This window comes from Heteronotia binoei, chromosome 2 (genome assembly GCF_032191835.1).
Source record: "Heteronotia binoei isolate CCM8104 ecotype False Entrance Well chromosome 2, APGP_CSIRO_Hbin_v1, whole genome shotgun sequence".
NCBI classification, from domain to species: domain Eukaryota; kingdom Metazoa; phylum Chordata; class Lepidosauria; order Squamata; family Gekkonidae; genus Heteronotia; species Heteronotia binoei.
The window spans coordinates 148416810-148432487 of NC_083224.1; the positions used below are offsets into that span (position 1 = coordinate 148416810).

The 15678-nt window shown below is 43.1% G+C and overlaps 1 protein-coding gene across 4 annotated transcripts in view; it reads left to right on the forward strand.

The window, feature by feature from the left end:
* The window catches only part of DPYD (dihydropyrimidine dehydrogenase), an 833908-nt gene that overhangs the window by 63196 nt on the left and 755034 nt on the right, over window positions 1–15678 (forward strand). For all 4 annotated transcript variants that reach the window (XM_060232210.1, XM_060232211.1, XM_060232213.1 and 1 more), the window contains exon 2: window positions 14734–14844. In XM_060232210.1, the coding sequence (XP_060088193.1) occupies window positions 14734–14844 (111 nt within the window). The remainder of the gene's footprint in view (window positions 1–14733; window positions 14845–15678) is intronic.

Here is a 15678-nt window from a genome sequence, read left to right on the forward strand (position 1 = left end):
GTGATTTTTCTGTGCTTCTGCAGAATTGTGACATGTCCTTTAGTTGGGACATATGCTTTACACCCTATTTTGTGGTATATAGGGAGTTTCTCCTATTTTAAATAGTCCTTCCTGGTATAAAATAATTCATCCTTTAGTGTTGTCTTTTTTTAAAAAAATAACTACACTTTCCTTTTGAAAGGCATCCAGAGCAGTCAGGACTTGGAATGAGAAAATTATGATGTATGGAACTCTGCTGATTCCAGAGTCAGATGCTTAGAATGTCTTGTGAAGGCCATCATCTTCTGCCAGGGAATCTTTTCAAGGTTTTTGTTTGACTTCTCAAAAGTTTTAATTGGAGCTGCTTTGCATAAAACATGTCACAGCATCAGGGTAGTAGTTTATTTATTTTTTGCAAGAGCTCTTACAACCTAATGGAATTCTTCTCGGCAGGGCTGTTGCTTCTGATGACTTGCCCAAAAGGATACAAAACATTTACAATATAGAGTGGATCAATTTGAAGCTATAAGAAACCTACAAGACAGAAATGAGACAGGATGGTTTTTGTAAGAAATAATGGCAAACTGGGAGAGATTACAGCAGAGGCCTGATATTATATCCCACAAGGTTTTTAAAACAATAAAATAAAAAGTATATATGAGGAAAACAAACCATTTTGCCATTTAGAAGAGAAAAATAATATTTCCATAGTATTGGGATGCTCATAGAGGAGATTGTAATTTACATGGACACTTGGTTTGCCAAGTCTAATTCAGAAAATATCTGGGGAGTTTGGGGGTGGAGCCAGACTTTCCCATTTCCAAACTAAATGCATAAAAATACAGTAGTGCAGTTCACCTGAATAGTCATCATTTCCTCATCCCACAATAGCTGCAATTCTAGTAAAGGAAAGTGTAAACACACAAAAAACAGCCAAAATGCACTGAGTTTGCAAGCTCACATGTTTGTGATCTCTCTGGGGCTTTGCTCACAGGAACTGCTGTTCTTCAGGCTAACACTGGCAAATAAAAAGAGAGAGAGGTGGAGTTTTCCTCCATCCCATAAACAGGCTCCTATACAAAGACTCTGAAAACAATGCAAAACAAGCACAAAGACAGATACACACTATTACAAAGACTTCTGAAAAGTACACACTCTTTCTCCCCCCCCAACAACGAAAGCAAAACAAATGTGTTCCCAGAGGCTGCTGCTGCTCCTTCCCCATGAAGTACTTCTTGCTTCCTGCTCAACTTTAAAGTCACGCGCGCACACACACACTTTAAAACCAGATTTGTTTCTAAACCTCTGGGAGATCTAGAGGTACTGGTGGCTGTGGGGGCAGGGCTTCTGCCCGCTGGCCAGCTGGCTGGGGGCAGGGGAAGCCTGTAAAACCGGGGGATCCCCCACTGGGACCTGAGGATTGGGAATCCTGTGGACATCTGATTTTTTTCCTCAGGTGTTTGATTTTCTCAAGGGAAACTTGCTGTGTTGAGGAGGTAGTACTTTCCATATTTTTAAAAAACAGGCAAGCTCTGAAAGAAACGGATGTCCTCATGACTGTTTAGTGGAATCATGGCTTCATACAATGTTCAGTTTTGAGCAGGAATGCACAGGAACGCAGTTCCGGCTGGCTCAGCATCAGGGGATGTGGCCTCATTTACAAATGAGTTCCTGCTGGGCCTTTTCTACAAAAAAGCCCTGTGTAAAACAATGGTGATGTTAGGGAATGTGGTCTAATATGCAAATGAGTTCCTGCTGGGCCTTTTCTACCTAAACCCCCCTGATTGTAGATATGGCTCTGAATCCGTTAATAGTGACTGCATGTGATGAAGGAAGAGAAGAACCACTGTTATTAGAAACTGGGCTTATGTTTAATTACTAGACAACAACATTAAGTTGAATACTAATTCTCAGAACAGTTTTGTAGTGTTCTAATCTTGCTTGGTACAAAATGTTCTTTTCGTCTAGCGGTGGAGGATAACAGAATATCAAGGTGATTGTTACTAGTGTATATTGCCAGTTCTAGTCATCTATATGTGTACATGTCAACAGTTGTTTGTGTGTGTTTAATATTCACTGCCAAGGAAACTTATATTCAGCTAAGTGTGTGGGATACAAATTTAAAGTAAATAAAATGAAATGGTGTGGCTATTGCAGCGCTATGTGGCTTTTTCTGTCTCTCTTTTAAGACATGATCCATCATGGGATATCCCAGATAAGTTGCCTTATGTGCAAATAAATCTTGATGGGGAGATAGAAAAGCAAAATTTTGTTTTAGATTATTCCTTCTCTTAACCAATGTTTCATCCGGTTGACCATCTGAGTTAAGTATAAATGAGGAAAGTAACTGAAAGTTGTGCTAACATAAACTAGAAATACACAGAATTAATGGTGGAACAGATTTGCACAGGACACTGTCAGGCTTGTTTTTTGTAGCCAGGGTTAATTTCCCGCATGTAATGCCTGCTTGTGCTGACCTCTAGCTACTGGTGCCATGCATAGAACTGATCATGCACAGCTTAGCTCTACAATATCAATATTTTAAAATCTACAGATGTAGAGGGATGGACATTTATTTTCCAAGCTACCCTTTTGCTTGTGGGAATATAGAGTCTGAATCCTGCACACTTGTACTGAGAAGTTAGTGCTTCTTAGTTCCATATGAGTGGGAACAGGATTGCAGTTTTAGCATTTAAGTAAGTGATTTTGCTTAGTTTCCATGCCCTGTTACTGTGTGTGGTCAGGGAGTATGAATGTGGCCCACTTTCCATTTCAGCCCAAATCTGCACATGCACCATGGCAAGATCATTTTTGTCTAACAGCAGCAAACTGAGTAATCACTTGAAAGGCCTTAATCAGTGGCCCAAAAGCTAGGTATTGGTGAGACTCCTTTCTGGAAAGGCTATTTTCTTCCTTTAGTAGTGATATGAGTAGGTAGACTCTTACTTACTTTTCCACTTGCTCTTGATCTTTTAGTGTCCCATCTTGTTGATTGTATTTGACCTTCTCTGTGTAATTTGACTTGTGAGAATGGCAGATTACAAATAAAATAAATAATATGCTTGTTCTTTGGCCTCAAGCAGAAAGGAGCTGATTTTGTGTTTCAAGATGGAAGGCCAGAAAGGTGGGGTTTGTTGGCAGCTGCATGTGTACAAAGGATGCCAAATAGAAATGTGGTGAGCATGACCAACACTTTTAAATAAGGTTCTCAGTTTTGCTGCAAGTCACCAGTTAGTTTGCATGCTTCTTTTTGGAAATAAACGAATGTCCAAATAGATGCTTGGTGTATGTAAATCTAAGCCACCTTTACATAAATCAGTCTAATCAATTAGATTATCACAAAGTTATCAGCATTTTAAACGGTTGTTTTTATTTACGTTGCTTAGCTTTTGAGAGTACATCTTGACCAGTGGATCTGTATAAATGAAGCAGGCTTAAGGTGGTAACCGGTGTTTTTTGATATAATAGTATTAACTTTCAGTCAATGCATTTTGATGTGCCTAATGATGGGGACTTCCCAGCTACAAAGATGGAAATAAAGCTGTTTCTCATTCGTATCATCTGCACTGACATATCTGCCTGCAGTTGACTATGGCACAATGTTGTATTTCTGGCACTGCTCTGGGTAGTGTATGGATAGGATACTTAAGTGAAGGTGCCAAATAGTAGCACAGTTGGGTTGCAAGGAGAAATTTAATCTTGTAGTAGTAGTATTTGCCCATCATGGTAGAATTTTTGTGGAATTGTAGGGCATGGAGGAACACCTGGTTTCTGACTGTTTAAAGAAGATGTTCTATACATAAATTCATGTATTTAAATATTTATATCCTACATTTCTCCCACACTTGGAATGCCAAGTAGCCTGCTATGATGGTCCCTATCCACTTTCCTTCCTTAGAGGCAAGATTTTCCCTCTGTTTCTTTTTCTCTTTTGTGACTGAGCCATCCCAGTTGTCTGTTTTCTTTTTCCTGAAGAATTCTGGTGTCCTACCCTGTCACAGTGTAATATTTTGACTGTTTGGTCCACCCAGGAAAGTGAGGGGAAGAATGGGAACCCCCTTTAACTTATATGACTTAAATGGCACTTGAAAAGTTTTTATATTCCAAATTAGCAAAATATTTTGTTCAGCATAGAGGGGAAAGGCCAGGTGACATCAAAGGTAAAAATTCTGAGGTAAAATGAGCCCCAAAATACCTTATCAACATTTTCCAGGTATTTTTTTCAGCAGGTTAGCTAGTGGGCTACAGCTATCCAAAAATGGACACCCTGAAATTTTTTTGGGATAGCCAGATAGCTGCAGCTAAAGGGACTTTCAGTCTTTCAGGGACTTTTTTGGGGATAGCCAGATAGCTGCAGCTAAAGGGACTTTCAGTCTTTCAGGGACTTCCAGTCCCTTTAAATGCTTTTGGAGTAAATTCTCAGCTTGGAGAAGGCATTTAAAGGGACTATGAGCCCCTTAAATGCCTTTGGAGTTCACTCACCATAGAGTTGTGCAGCTTGGAGAAGGGAATACATGCCTTTCTCCCCTTCCACTGGAAACAATGGAGGATGGGGGCAGCTACTTTTGGGGTGAATAGAATTAAACCCCATGGTCCAGTCTTTTTGAAACTGGGGGCGGGGGGGTTAGGAGAGGCACCAGCAGCTATGTGGTAAATTAGGTGCCTCTCCGTTAAAAAAAATAGTCTCCAGATTGTTTCTCCATTGTACCCTATGAGTGCCATTGATTACAATGGTCCCCATAGGGTAAAATGGAGCCAAAAATGGGCAAACTCAAATATTTCCTGAATCTGAATACCATACCAATATTGGGATATGGGAATATTAGAAAATATTGAAATTTTCTGGGTTCAGTATACCCAAACCCAGGGCTTTTTTTTGAGCAGGAACGCACAGGAACGCAGCTCCAGTTAGTTTGGTGTAAGGGGTGTGTGGCCTAATATGCAAATTAGCCCTGGCTGAGGTTTTCTACAAAACACCCTATGTAAAGCAATGGTGATATAGGAAGTGTGGCCTAATATGCAAATGAGTTCCTGCTGGGCTTGTTCTACAAACAAAGCCCTGCCCAAACCCCCCAAATACTGTATTTTTGTAACTCCCTAATTCCCCAAACAATCCAGTACACTTTTTTGGAGTGATTGACTGTAGCTTCCAGGATATGAACTCCATGTAAGTATAGCAAAATGTGTGTGAAACATAATCACATTAGTGATTTACATGCTGCTCAATTTTGTTTTGTTGTTGTTGCACAGACATGTGCCTAACAGCTTAACATGTGAAGTAGGACTTGGTGTAATGTGGGGTTGCCAGGAAATATCTGGGGACTTTGGAGGTTGAGCCAGAAGCAAGGTTGTGACAAGCAGAACTGAATGCCGAAGAGAGTTTTGGCCACCACATTTAAAGGGATCATGTTCCTTTTAAATCTCTTTCCTCCATTTGGAAATAATGAAGGATGGGGGCACCTTCTTTTGAGGCTTATAGAATTTGATCCCCTGGTCCAGTCTTTTTGAAACTTGGGCTGGAGGGGGATTGAGGAGAGGCACTAGGTGCTATACTGAGAATTTGATGCTTCTACCTCAAAACATAGCCACCCACAGAGCCTCAGATACTCACAGATTGATTTCCCTTTATACCTTATGGAGACCTGTCTGTACAGTATGAGGGAGTGTCCAGTGGACATCCCCCCCACCACTTTCTGATAACTCTGAAGCAGAGGGAAGGCCTCCAAACTGGAGGGGTCCCCTGCCCCCAGCTGGGGATTGGCAGACCTAAAATGTATTGGAGGCTTTAAAAAAGGTAAAGGTAGTCCCCTCTGCAAGCACCAGTCGTTTCCGACTCTGGGGTGATGTCGCATCACGATGTTTTCACGGCAGACTTTTTAATGGGGTGGTTTGCCATTGCCTTCCCCAGTCGTTTACACTTTCCCCCCAGCAAGCTGGGTACTCATTTTACCGACCTTGGAAGGATGGAAGGCTGAGTCAACCTTGAGCTGGGATCGAACTCAGGTCGTGAGCAGAGTTTAGGATTGCAGTACTGCAGCTTTACCACTCTGCGCCATGAGGCTGCTTGGAGGCTTTTACAATCACATAAAATAGTACTTTTGCAATGGTTATATCTTACTGATTTAATAATAAACCAGGAAATCAGAGGCATCTTGATGACTAATAAAACTTATTCCAGCATAAGCTTTTGTGAGTTAGAATTGTTTTCATCTGATACATAAATTACTGCCTTAAATTGATAGGGTTATCCTGGGGTTTGGAATAATTGATTTCCACAAGTGATGTGGCTACAAATTCCCTATCCGCAGCAACTTGCCTGTCTGCAGCAACAATGGGTAATTGTGAAAAGTCAAAATAAAGCCCCCATTTAGTTCCAGGGCCATGTTAAAATACCATAGTGGTGGGATGTTATGAATCCCTCCTTTCTTCCAAAGAGCTGAGGGTAAACTATATAGTTTTTATTCTGTCCTTCCCCTCCTCCTTTGCTTTTTCTAGCAGTCTCTGGGGTGAACTGTGTGAGACTCTGACTGTGTGGAAATCTGCTGTGTGACTTCCCTTCCCTTTTCAAAGGAGAAGAAATTGCACAAAGTGGGTCTGTAGCACATCAGGTATTAATGCGAAGAGCTTGATTCACAAAGAGAGGCTTTCTGTGATTAAGAGGAGTAGTTCAAGCTGTTCTTTCTGCGTATTACTTCAGTTCCACCTCCCTGCTGCATGTCTGAACTGAGATGCTGTAGTCCATTAAAAATGCTATATTTGGAAATGTATGCATCCAATTAAAAAGAAAGTTAATATACTATCATTGGAATGGAAGGCTTTGGAGGTTAAATTTGTACATAAGTCTGCCAGCTTTTTTCTGGCTGAATTCCCGTTCTTAACAGATTGGTTACAATTAGAAATTCAGGGGTGAAGTATTTCCTGCCATAGAGATGCAGTGATCCGGGAGTTGGGGTGGGGTAGAATCTTCAACAACTGCTTTTCATTCTGACATGTTGTTAAAAGCTTAAAACCTAGAAAAACTCAACACTTCGGGGGTTCCCCCCCCCCCCCCGTCTCTCCCTATCCATTGTATAATTTGGATTATTTTATTGTTGAATAATGCAGACATCACTGAATCATAATTAAATGATAGTGACTCAGTGAGGTAGCACAAGACTGCCTTTCTGTTTACAAAAGAAAAAAAAATGCATCCTTCAATGATCCCTTCCCCTTTCAGAAGTAAATCTCACTGAATGACCTCAGGCAAGTCACTTTTCTCTCAGCTGGGACCTACCCAACAGGATAAGGATGAAATAAGAAAGTTGCATATATTCTCTCCTCCAAACGGGCTCAGCGGATATGGGACAAATTTATACTCTTCTTTTGAAAATGTGAACTTCTCCAGTGGTCCCAGTAGTGGGCCAGTCCTGACCTATGGGAATATAGCTCCTCCTCTCCGTAGGCACAGCCAGCAAAACAAGTTCCTTCCGGGAGGGGGTGCTATTCCCCTTAACTTTCAGTTTTGCTTGGCCCTGTCTCCAGAGCAGGACTAGGGATGTGCAAAAAAAAAAAAAATCGGTATTACACGGATTCGGAAGTATACGGGGGGAGAAAATTTGGAATCCCCGTATACTGTCGAATACCGCATTCGGAATAGCCGCATATACGGTAGATGCGCGGCTATTTCCGAATATACGGCCCTATTATACCCTATGGGCCATTGAAATCAATGGCAAATAGGGTATATTTGAAGCCGCCTAAAGGGAAAGGGGTTTGAGGGAGAGCCCCCAAATTTGCAGGAGACCTGCAGGGGACTCTCCCCTCCAGCCTCCCCAAGTCCCAAAAATATTGGGCCAGGGGATCCCATTCCAGGGGCACCCAAAGAGGGTGCCCCTATTCCATCATTATACCCTATGGGCCATTGAAATCAATGGCAACATAGGGCATAATTAGAGGCTACTTGGGGGCAGAGGGTTTGAGGGAGAGCCCCAAAAACTGCAGGGAACCTGCAGGGGACTCTCCCCTACAAAACCCCCAAGTCCCAAAAAGATTGGGCCAGGGGGTCCCTGTCTTTGGGCTCCTCAAAAGGCCCTTTGCCAACAATGATGGGGAAAGCCCAATTAGCCACTTCCTCACTGTAAGTGTCCTGGGAAAAGTGGCTCTGGGGAGCAGGGGGTTTTGAGGAGAGCCCCCCAAACTGCTGTGCAGCTTCAGGGCACTGTCCCACACAAAACCCACAAGGCCAAAAAAAAAAATTGGACCAGGGGGTCCAATTCCTGAGGCACCCAAAGCCAAACCTAACTTCACACCAGAGAATCTCTATGGGACCCAAATGCACTACATCCCTCTATCTACTCTATGAACCCTGCAGGCCTGGAACGAATATAAACTCAGTTGCCAGCATCACTGTGGCAGTTGCCTGGCTGCAGCAAACCCACATGCCAGCTCTCCAGCCCTGCCCCAAACAACACGGGGAGAGCTGGCCAATCACAACAAGCCTGCTGGTTCTGGGTCTCTCACCCAGGTGCCAGCTTCCCTGCCACAGAACACACAATCTACAGATGCCAGCTCTCCAGCCCTGCCCCAAACAACACGGGGAGAGCTGGCCAATCACAACAAGCCTGCTGGTTCTCGGTCTCTCACCCAGATGCCAGCTTCCCTGCCACAGAACACACAATCTACTCTATAAAAACAAGAAAGTGACCCAGAACACACAGCCCACACACACCCTCACCAACCCCCACACCAACCAGAGGTAATTTAAAAAAACCAAAACAAAACCAGCAGAATCACAAAAGGCCAAGTGAAAAAAGTGGCCTTTTCACCAACAAGAAAGCTCAGGCCAAATAAGTCAACAACACCCCCCCCCCCTAAAACCTGAACCAGAAAAAGGGGGACAAAAGTGGCCTTTTAAACAATGGAAATTAGGCCAAACAGCACCCCCCCACAAGAACCAGAAGAGAAGAGTAACAGCAGCAGCACAACACAGCAGCAACAAATCAAACAGTACTTTTAAAACAGTAAAAAATTTAACTTATAACAATACAGGAACTTAAGAAATTAGGCCAAACAGCACCCCTCCCCCCCCCAAGAACCAGAAGAGAAGAGTAACAGCAGCAGCAACAAATCAAACACTGAATACTTTTAAAACAGTAAAAAACTCAACTTTTAACAATACAGGAACTTTGCCAACTCCCCCCATCCCCCCCCAAAAAAAATACCCCTTCACCCTAACCCCAAGAAATCCAAGCCATCCAAATCAGGAGAAGTAAAAAGATACTGCACTTTTTAAAGTCCTCTCACTAAATTAAGATATGGGCAAATTTGCAAACCCCCCCACCCCCAGCAGAACCTAACCCCAACCCCAAATAGGCTACCCACCCAGTACTCACCCACCCAAATCTGGATAAGTAAAGGGACTCTAGTCCTTTTACGAACAAAAACGAAAACAAGAAAACCCCCAAAACTGTCTTACCTTGTCTTCTCTACTCCAGGGAAGTCTGGTAAGGCTGAGTGAGAGAGCAGCAGGCAGCAGCTGAAGCCAAGGGCCAGCCAGCAGCAGCACAATCTCTCTCACACCAACCAACATACACCAACACAGCAGCAATGGAGGAGTCCAGCCAGGAAGACTCCTTAAAAAGGTTCTCTGGCCCTACAGAGAGCAATTTCAAAAAATAGCACTGCTCTCTGATTGGCCAGACAACAGTGCTTATTTGGATACCCAAGTAAGCAAAAGATCAAAATAACAACAATGTAGCTGATGGCTGGGCCGGCAGAAGCCAGGAGACCCAGGAACGTGGCTGCAGTTTTCCCCACGCCTCCCTAAACACGGTGGCAAGTGGCGGAGACTGCAGATGACCGGGGTGGAGACAGCAGCACACGCATCGGTGGCCCCATGGACATCCCAAGCCTCAGCGCGGACAGGACAGCAACAAACTCCTCCTCCCTCCTGTGGAACAGGTAGGGTCCCAGAGACCCATAGAATGGGGGTTTTGGTGGAGGAGGAAGTTCAGGAATGGGGAAAGTAGGGGGTGCAGATCAATAACAGGGAAGACAGAGTCTTCCACTCCCAGGAAAGACAAGCGAAACTGACACAACTGATCCATTCAGTGTTGCAGGCAAAAACCACACAAGTGATTAGCAAAATTGGTGGGACTCTTAGTCTCGTGCCAGGACCTTGTGCAATTGGCACGTTCCCATACACGACCCATCCAGTCCTTCCTACATCCCTTCCAGACACCCATTGCTCAGAGGAAGCCGCTCCAGGTAAGAGTGCCAAAACGGGTGAAAGTGGCCTTGCAATGGTGGTTTTCACCACAGCGGTTCCAAGCTGCTATAGATCAGGAACTTTTTTTTCTGCTAAAGGCCATTTGGATATTTATAGCATCATTCGTGGGCCATCCAAAGCACTCAGCTTAAAAAACAGTGCTCCGCCGAGAGAGAATGAGTCAGGCCAGCAAAATTAATGCAAATAATTGTTTTTCTATTTGAAGTCATGTGGGAAGAGCCTAATTTGACATACACACACACCCCGACCCACCGCCTTAGGCAAATGCCTAGGTCTGGGGCTTTTTTTGGTACAAAAAGCCCAGCATGAACTCATTAGCATATTAGACCACATTCCCTGATATTAGCATATGAGGTCACACACTCATTAGCATATTAGGCCACACCATCTGGGATAATCAAATTCAAATTGAACTAGTGGTAGCTGGGTAATAAAGGAAAATAAAGAAAGGGAGGAAGAAAGGAGAATAAAGGGAAATAAAGAAATGGGGGGAAGAAAAGAGAATAAAGGGAAATAAAGAAATGGGGGAAGAAATGGAAATAAAAGGAAATAAAAGGGGAGAAGAAAAGGAAATAAAGAAATGGGAAGAAAATGGGAATAAAGGGAAATAAAGAAAGGTGGGGAAGAAATGGAAAGAAATGGAAATAAAGAAATGGGGGAAAGAGAGGGTAATAAAGGAAAATAAAGAAGGGGAAGAAAGGGGAATTAAGGTAAACAAAGAAATAGGGAGAAGAAATAGAAAAGGAAATAAAGAAATGAGGGGGAAACATACCTGAACTGTAACATTGACTTTTCCAGGCCCCGCAGCAATCCTGGCCAGCCAGCTAGGCCCCAGGGAGGCCGCTGTGCGGCTAGGCCCCACGATCCCTGTCAGCCGGCCAGCCCCTGGGGAGGCTGCTGCACAGTGTGGCTGCACCTCATGATCCTCACCAGCCAGCTGGACCCCAAGGAGGCCACCATGTGGCTCAGCTTGGCCCAGCAATCCCTGAAGGCCAGACCAAGTGCCCTATAGCAGAGGATGGACATTCCCCACCCCTGCTATAGAGACTATCTGAAACATTTAGAAAATGTACCATCAGTGCATGAAAACTCTCTTAAACCTCCATGTTTTTGCCCATTTAGTTTTAATCCTGCTGTTCCTTTAAGGAGAAGTGTACTTGGTTCTTCCTCCCATCCTTTTTACCCCTACAACAATCTTTTGTAGCCCAACATTTGATTCTGCTTTTAGTCCAAGATTACTCTGTATTAGTTCCAGCATCTCAATGTACCATGTGCTTTTTTTTTTAACTCCTTCATTAGTCTAGCATTCCGACCTGGTTTGCAGATATAATTACTGTACTTTCAAATGTAGAAAGACTGTGGAGTTAATACTGCCTCTATGAACCTGCTATAGCTTCATTGATATGGATGTGTATAGATATATCTAAAATCAAAACCTGCTATGCATATTTCCTTTGTGGTGCAAACCCAGTTTACACCGCCAATGTGCAAATAGCAAATATGCTTATTAGCCATTAAAATATGATTTCATTTATGTGTCTTTTGTCTATTACATGTTTGAAGCAGGATGCCAGGGTTTTGAAAACATATAATGTATGTTCGATCTTCTTTAAAAGATGAACACATTTTAAAAGTTGAAAATCTGTTCTTGGATGGGAGAGTGGCATGATTTATTTATCCATAGATCCCCAACCTTTTTGAAGCTGTGGGCATTTTTGGAATTTTGATACAGGATGGTGGAGCCAGCCACAAGATGGCTCCTGCAAGAAGTGGAATGAGCCACAAAATGTCAAGGAGTGTGGTTATGCACAGAGGTTCCCAATCATTTGGAGCCTGTTGGCATATTTGGAATTCTGGCATGGCATGGTGAGCATAGCAACAAAATGACTCCCACAAAATGGCAGCTGCAGGAGGCAGAGATAGCCACGAAATGGTTGCCACATCTTAACTTCATAACACAGTGTAGATCCTTGTGCTGTGGTGGCAGTTACTGCCAAAGCAACATTTTAAAAAATCTGCACAGTCAATCAGAAACTTCACTGGGCAAAAACCCTGCCTGGCCCCAGAAACTTCCTATAAAAGTTTATAGGCAGGGCTGGCCCTAGGGCCCTCAGTGTCCCAGGCAGCTTTGCTGCCGGCTGCCCCTCGTCCCCACTCTCCCTGCTGCCCCTTCATAGCCCAGCGGTGGGGAGAAGCGGCAGCAAAGGGGAAGACAGGAGCAATTGGGGTGGGGAAGGAGGCGGGTAGAAGTGGTGGCAAGGCAATGGGGGAAGTCAGCGATTGGGGACGGGAAGGAGGCGGGGAGAAATGGTGGCAATGGGGGGAAGAAGCAGCAATCAGGGAGGGGAAGGAGGTGGGGAGAAGCAGCGGCAATGGGGGGAAGAAGCAGCGATCGAGGAGCAGGAGAGTGATTGAGGAGGGGAAGGAGGCGGGGAGAAGCAGTGGCAACGGGGGAAAGAAGCAGCGATCGGAGCAGGAGAGATGCAGGGAGAAGCAGTGGCAAGGCAAGGGGAGAAGACAGCAGTGATTTGGGAAGGGAGGGGAAGGAATTTTTTTAAACAAAGGTGTGGGCGCCCAATCTGGCATTCCTCCAGGGCCGGCACCCTGGGCAAGCACCTAGTTTGCCTAGTGGAAAAGCTGGCCCTGTTTATAGGGCACCAAGAAGTGTTGGTGTGCACTGTGGTGCTAGGCACTCCTGCTCTAATAGTTTCTCTTTGACTTTTCAGTCAAAAACTCTGCTTAATATGATGACTTTTTAAATGAACACAATTGTTTAAAAATGTTTTCCTGCATATCTGTAGCTTAACTTCAGTCACACAGCGAAGAACCGTGTACTGTGGTGGTAGCTGCAGCCAAAGCAACGTTTTTAAAAATCTGCACAGCCAGTCAGATCTCTAGTGGCCATAGACTTGCCAGCCCCAGCTCCAGGGAGGGGACCCCCCAGTTTCACAGACTCTTCCCTGCCACCAGCCAGTTGGCTGTCAGGGGAAGCCCCTCCCCAACAGCCATGATGTGCCTTTAAATCTTGGCAGGTTTAGAAGAAGCTTGCAAACTGTGTTTGGAAATGCCTTTAAATCTCAGTAGGAAAAAAGCTACATGGGAGCAGGGTGAGCAGGCAAAGCCTTTTCCTAGGGTGTGAAAAAGGAAAAAAGCAGAGTCTCTCTGTTTTGCATTTGTTTCAGAACTTGTTAATATAGTAAAACATATAGTATATAGTTAACTTGAGCCTGATTATGAGATGGAGGAAAACTCCACCCCCTCAGTTCCTTACTTTGGTTTCCCTGTGTTAGTCTGAAGAAGTTGGTTGAAATACAGCAGATTGTTACATTCAGCAACTCCCACGAGTAAATTGCTTCAGTTAGGTCACAAAAGTGTGGGCTTGCAAACTGTTTGTGTTTATTTTGGCTGCTTTGTGAGTATATGTGTGTCCCTTAATAAAGCCATGCTTGGAAATGCTACCAAAGCCTGTCAAGAGACTTGTGGGGGTATGACAGATTTCATACTACCCTAAGCCTGCTTCAGTGGGGAGGGTGGGATACAAATTAAAAATTATTATTATTATAAATTTCAATTTCATTTAGTGGAAATGCAGCTGCTGGTGAACCCTTTGAAAACAAAAAAGAGAGACTGAAAAATGAAGACTATTTAGGGGAACTGCTCTGCTGTATTTTTAATCATTTACTTTTTTAGGGAATGGGAAAGTCTCCAGACTCCACCCCCAGAGTCCCCTGGTATTTCCACCCTAAGTGGCCAGTCAGAAGCCATGCTGGACAAAATCTGGCCCTGTCTCACCCACTTATTAAAAACACTTGGCAGGCACTAGGAAAGGTCTCAGGTGGCATGGAGGCATGGGTTCTACGTTGGGGATGGGTTCTACATAGTCAGATCTATGTATCTGATTTTTGCTGATCTATGTCTAAACAAAATGTGTATGTCTAAATAAAATGTGACCAAATGAGTTTCCATAGCAGCCCAAAAACTCAAATTACATTTGTATGTACACATTTTACATATGTATGTACATATGTACATACATGTACATATTTACATATGTATGTACACATATTTGGAATAGTATATTAGAAATTCTCTCCATGTCTACTCTCTTACTAATTAATGTCTACTCTCCCCCCTTCTTTTTAGAGAGAACATATAAAATGAAAATTATTACTGAGCAACAATATCCAGTAGGAGATGTAATAATTTTAGGGCAAGCTAATGTATGTCTTAGTTCTAATTAAAATACTCAGGACCCAAATATTTTTTTTTTAAAGCTATAAAGAGGATCAAGACATCTTCCATTTTTTTAAAAAAAGAAACAAATGTTAAATAATTGATATGTGGGTCTTCGTATGCAGTTAGTCTTGCTCTGTTTTCTTTAAGCAGAGGAAGATTGATGTGATTTAGCCATTTTGTGGGTAAGAATACTTCAGCTCTTTCTGAACTGTCCCTTATTTTGAAGAAAATGTCTTTCTTTTTTTCTGCAGAATATCCTAGCCCTAAATCCTCGCAAGCAAACACATGTAACTTTGAATTCCACAGCAGCCAAGAAACATGAGAAAATGCATTGGAAAAGGAATGAAGAGAAAAGCTGTTCAGTAAGTATCACATCTGTGTTGGCTAACTTTTGGGAAATGATACTTCATGGTGGAGGCTGAAATCCTTAATGGTATACAAACCAGGAGTACTCATAATTTGGTTTCTTGCTGAGTTAAGCTGTCAAACCATGCTCATAGTTTAGCCTTACTGTGAGAAATGCTATTGACAGCAGAGACTGGGCAATCAAATGGCTTAAATTATGCCCTTGGTTTATTATGGCTACTGTAAACTTTCCAAATTCACTGATAATTTTCCATCTTCTCTCTCCCTGATGTAGTTTGTTATTTTGCTCTTAGGTGATATCTATTTGGATTGAGTTTTTGTTTTCCAGTTAGAGTTGTTATGTCCAACTCAGGAAGAATTTGTGGTCTTTGGAGGTGGAGCCAGGAGCAAGATTGTGACAAGCATGATTGAACTCCAAAGGGAGTGAACTCCAAAGAGACACATTCCATTGGAGATAATGGAGGATGGGGGCACCTCCTTTTAGGGTTCATAGAATTGGACTTCCAGTCCAATCTTTTTGAAACTTGGAGGTTTTTTGAGGAGAAGCACCAGTTGCTATGCTGAAAATTTGGTGCCTCTACCTCAAAACACAGCCCCCTCCAGAGCCCGGGATACCCATGGATTAATTCTTCTTTATACCCTATGGCAGGGACATTGAACTCATTTGTTATGAAGGCTGCATCTGACATAAATGGGACTTTGTGGGCCAGGCCATGTGCATCATAAACTGTAATGCCAGAAGTGGAGATATAAACTTTATAAAGGATACAGAGAAACACAATTTAAGATACTATTTTTTTTACTTAAAACAAACATTCTTAAAACTCTTG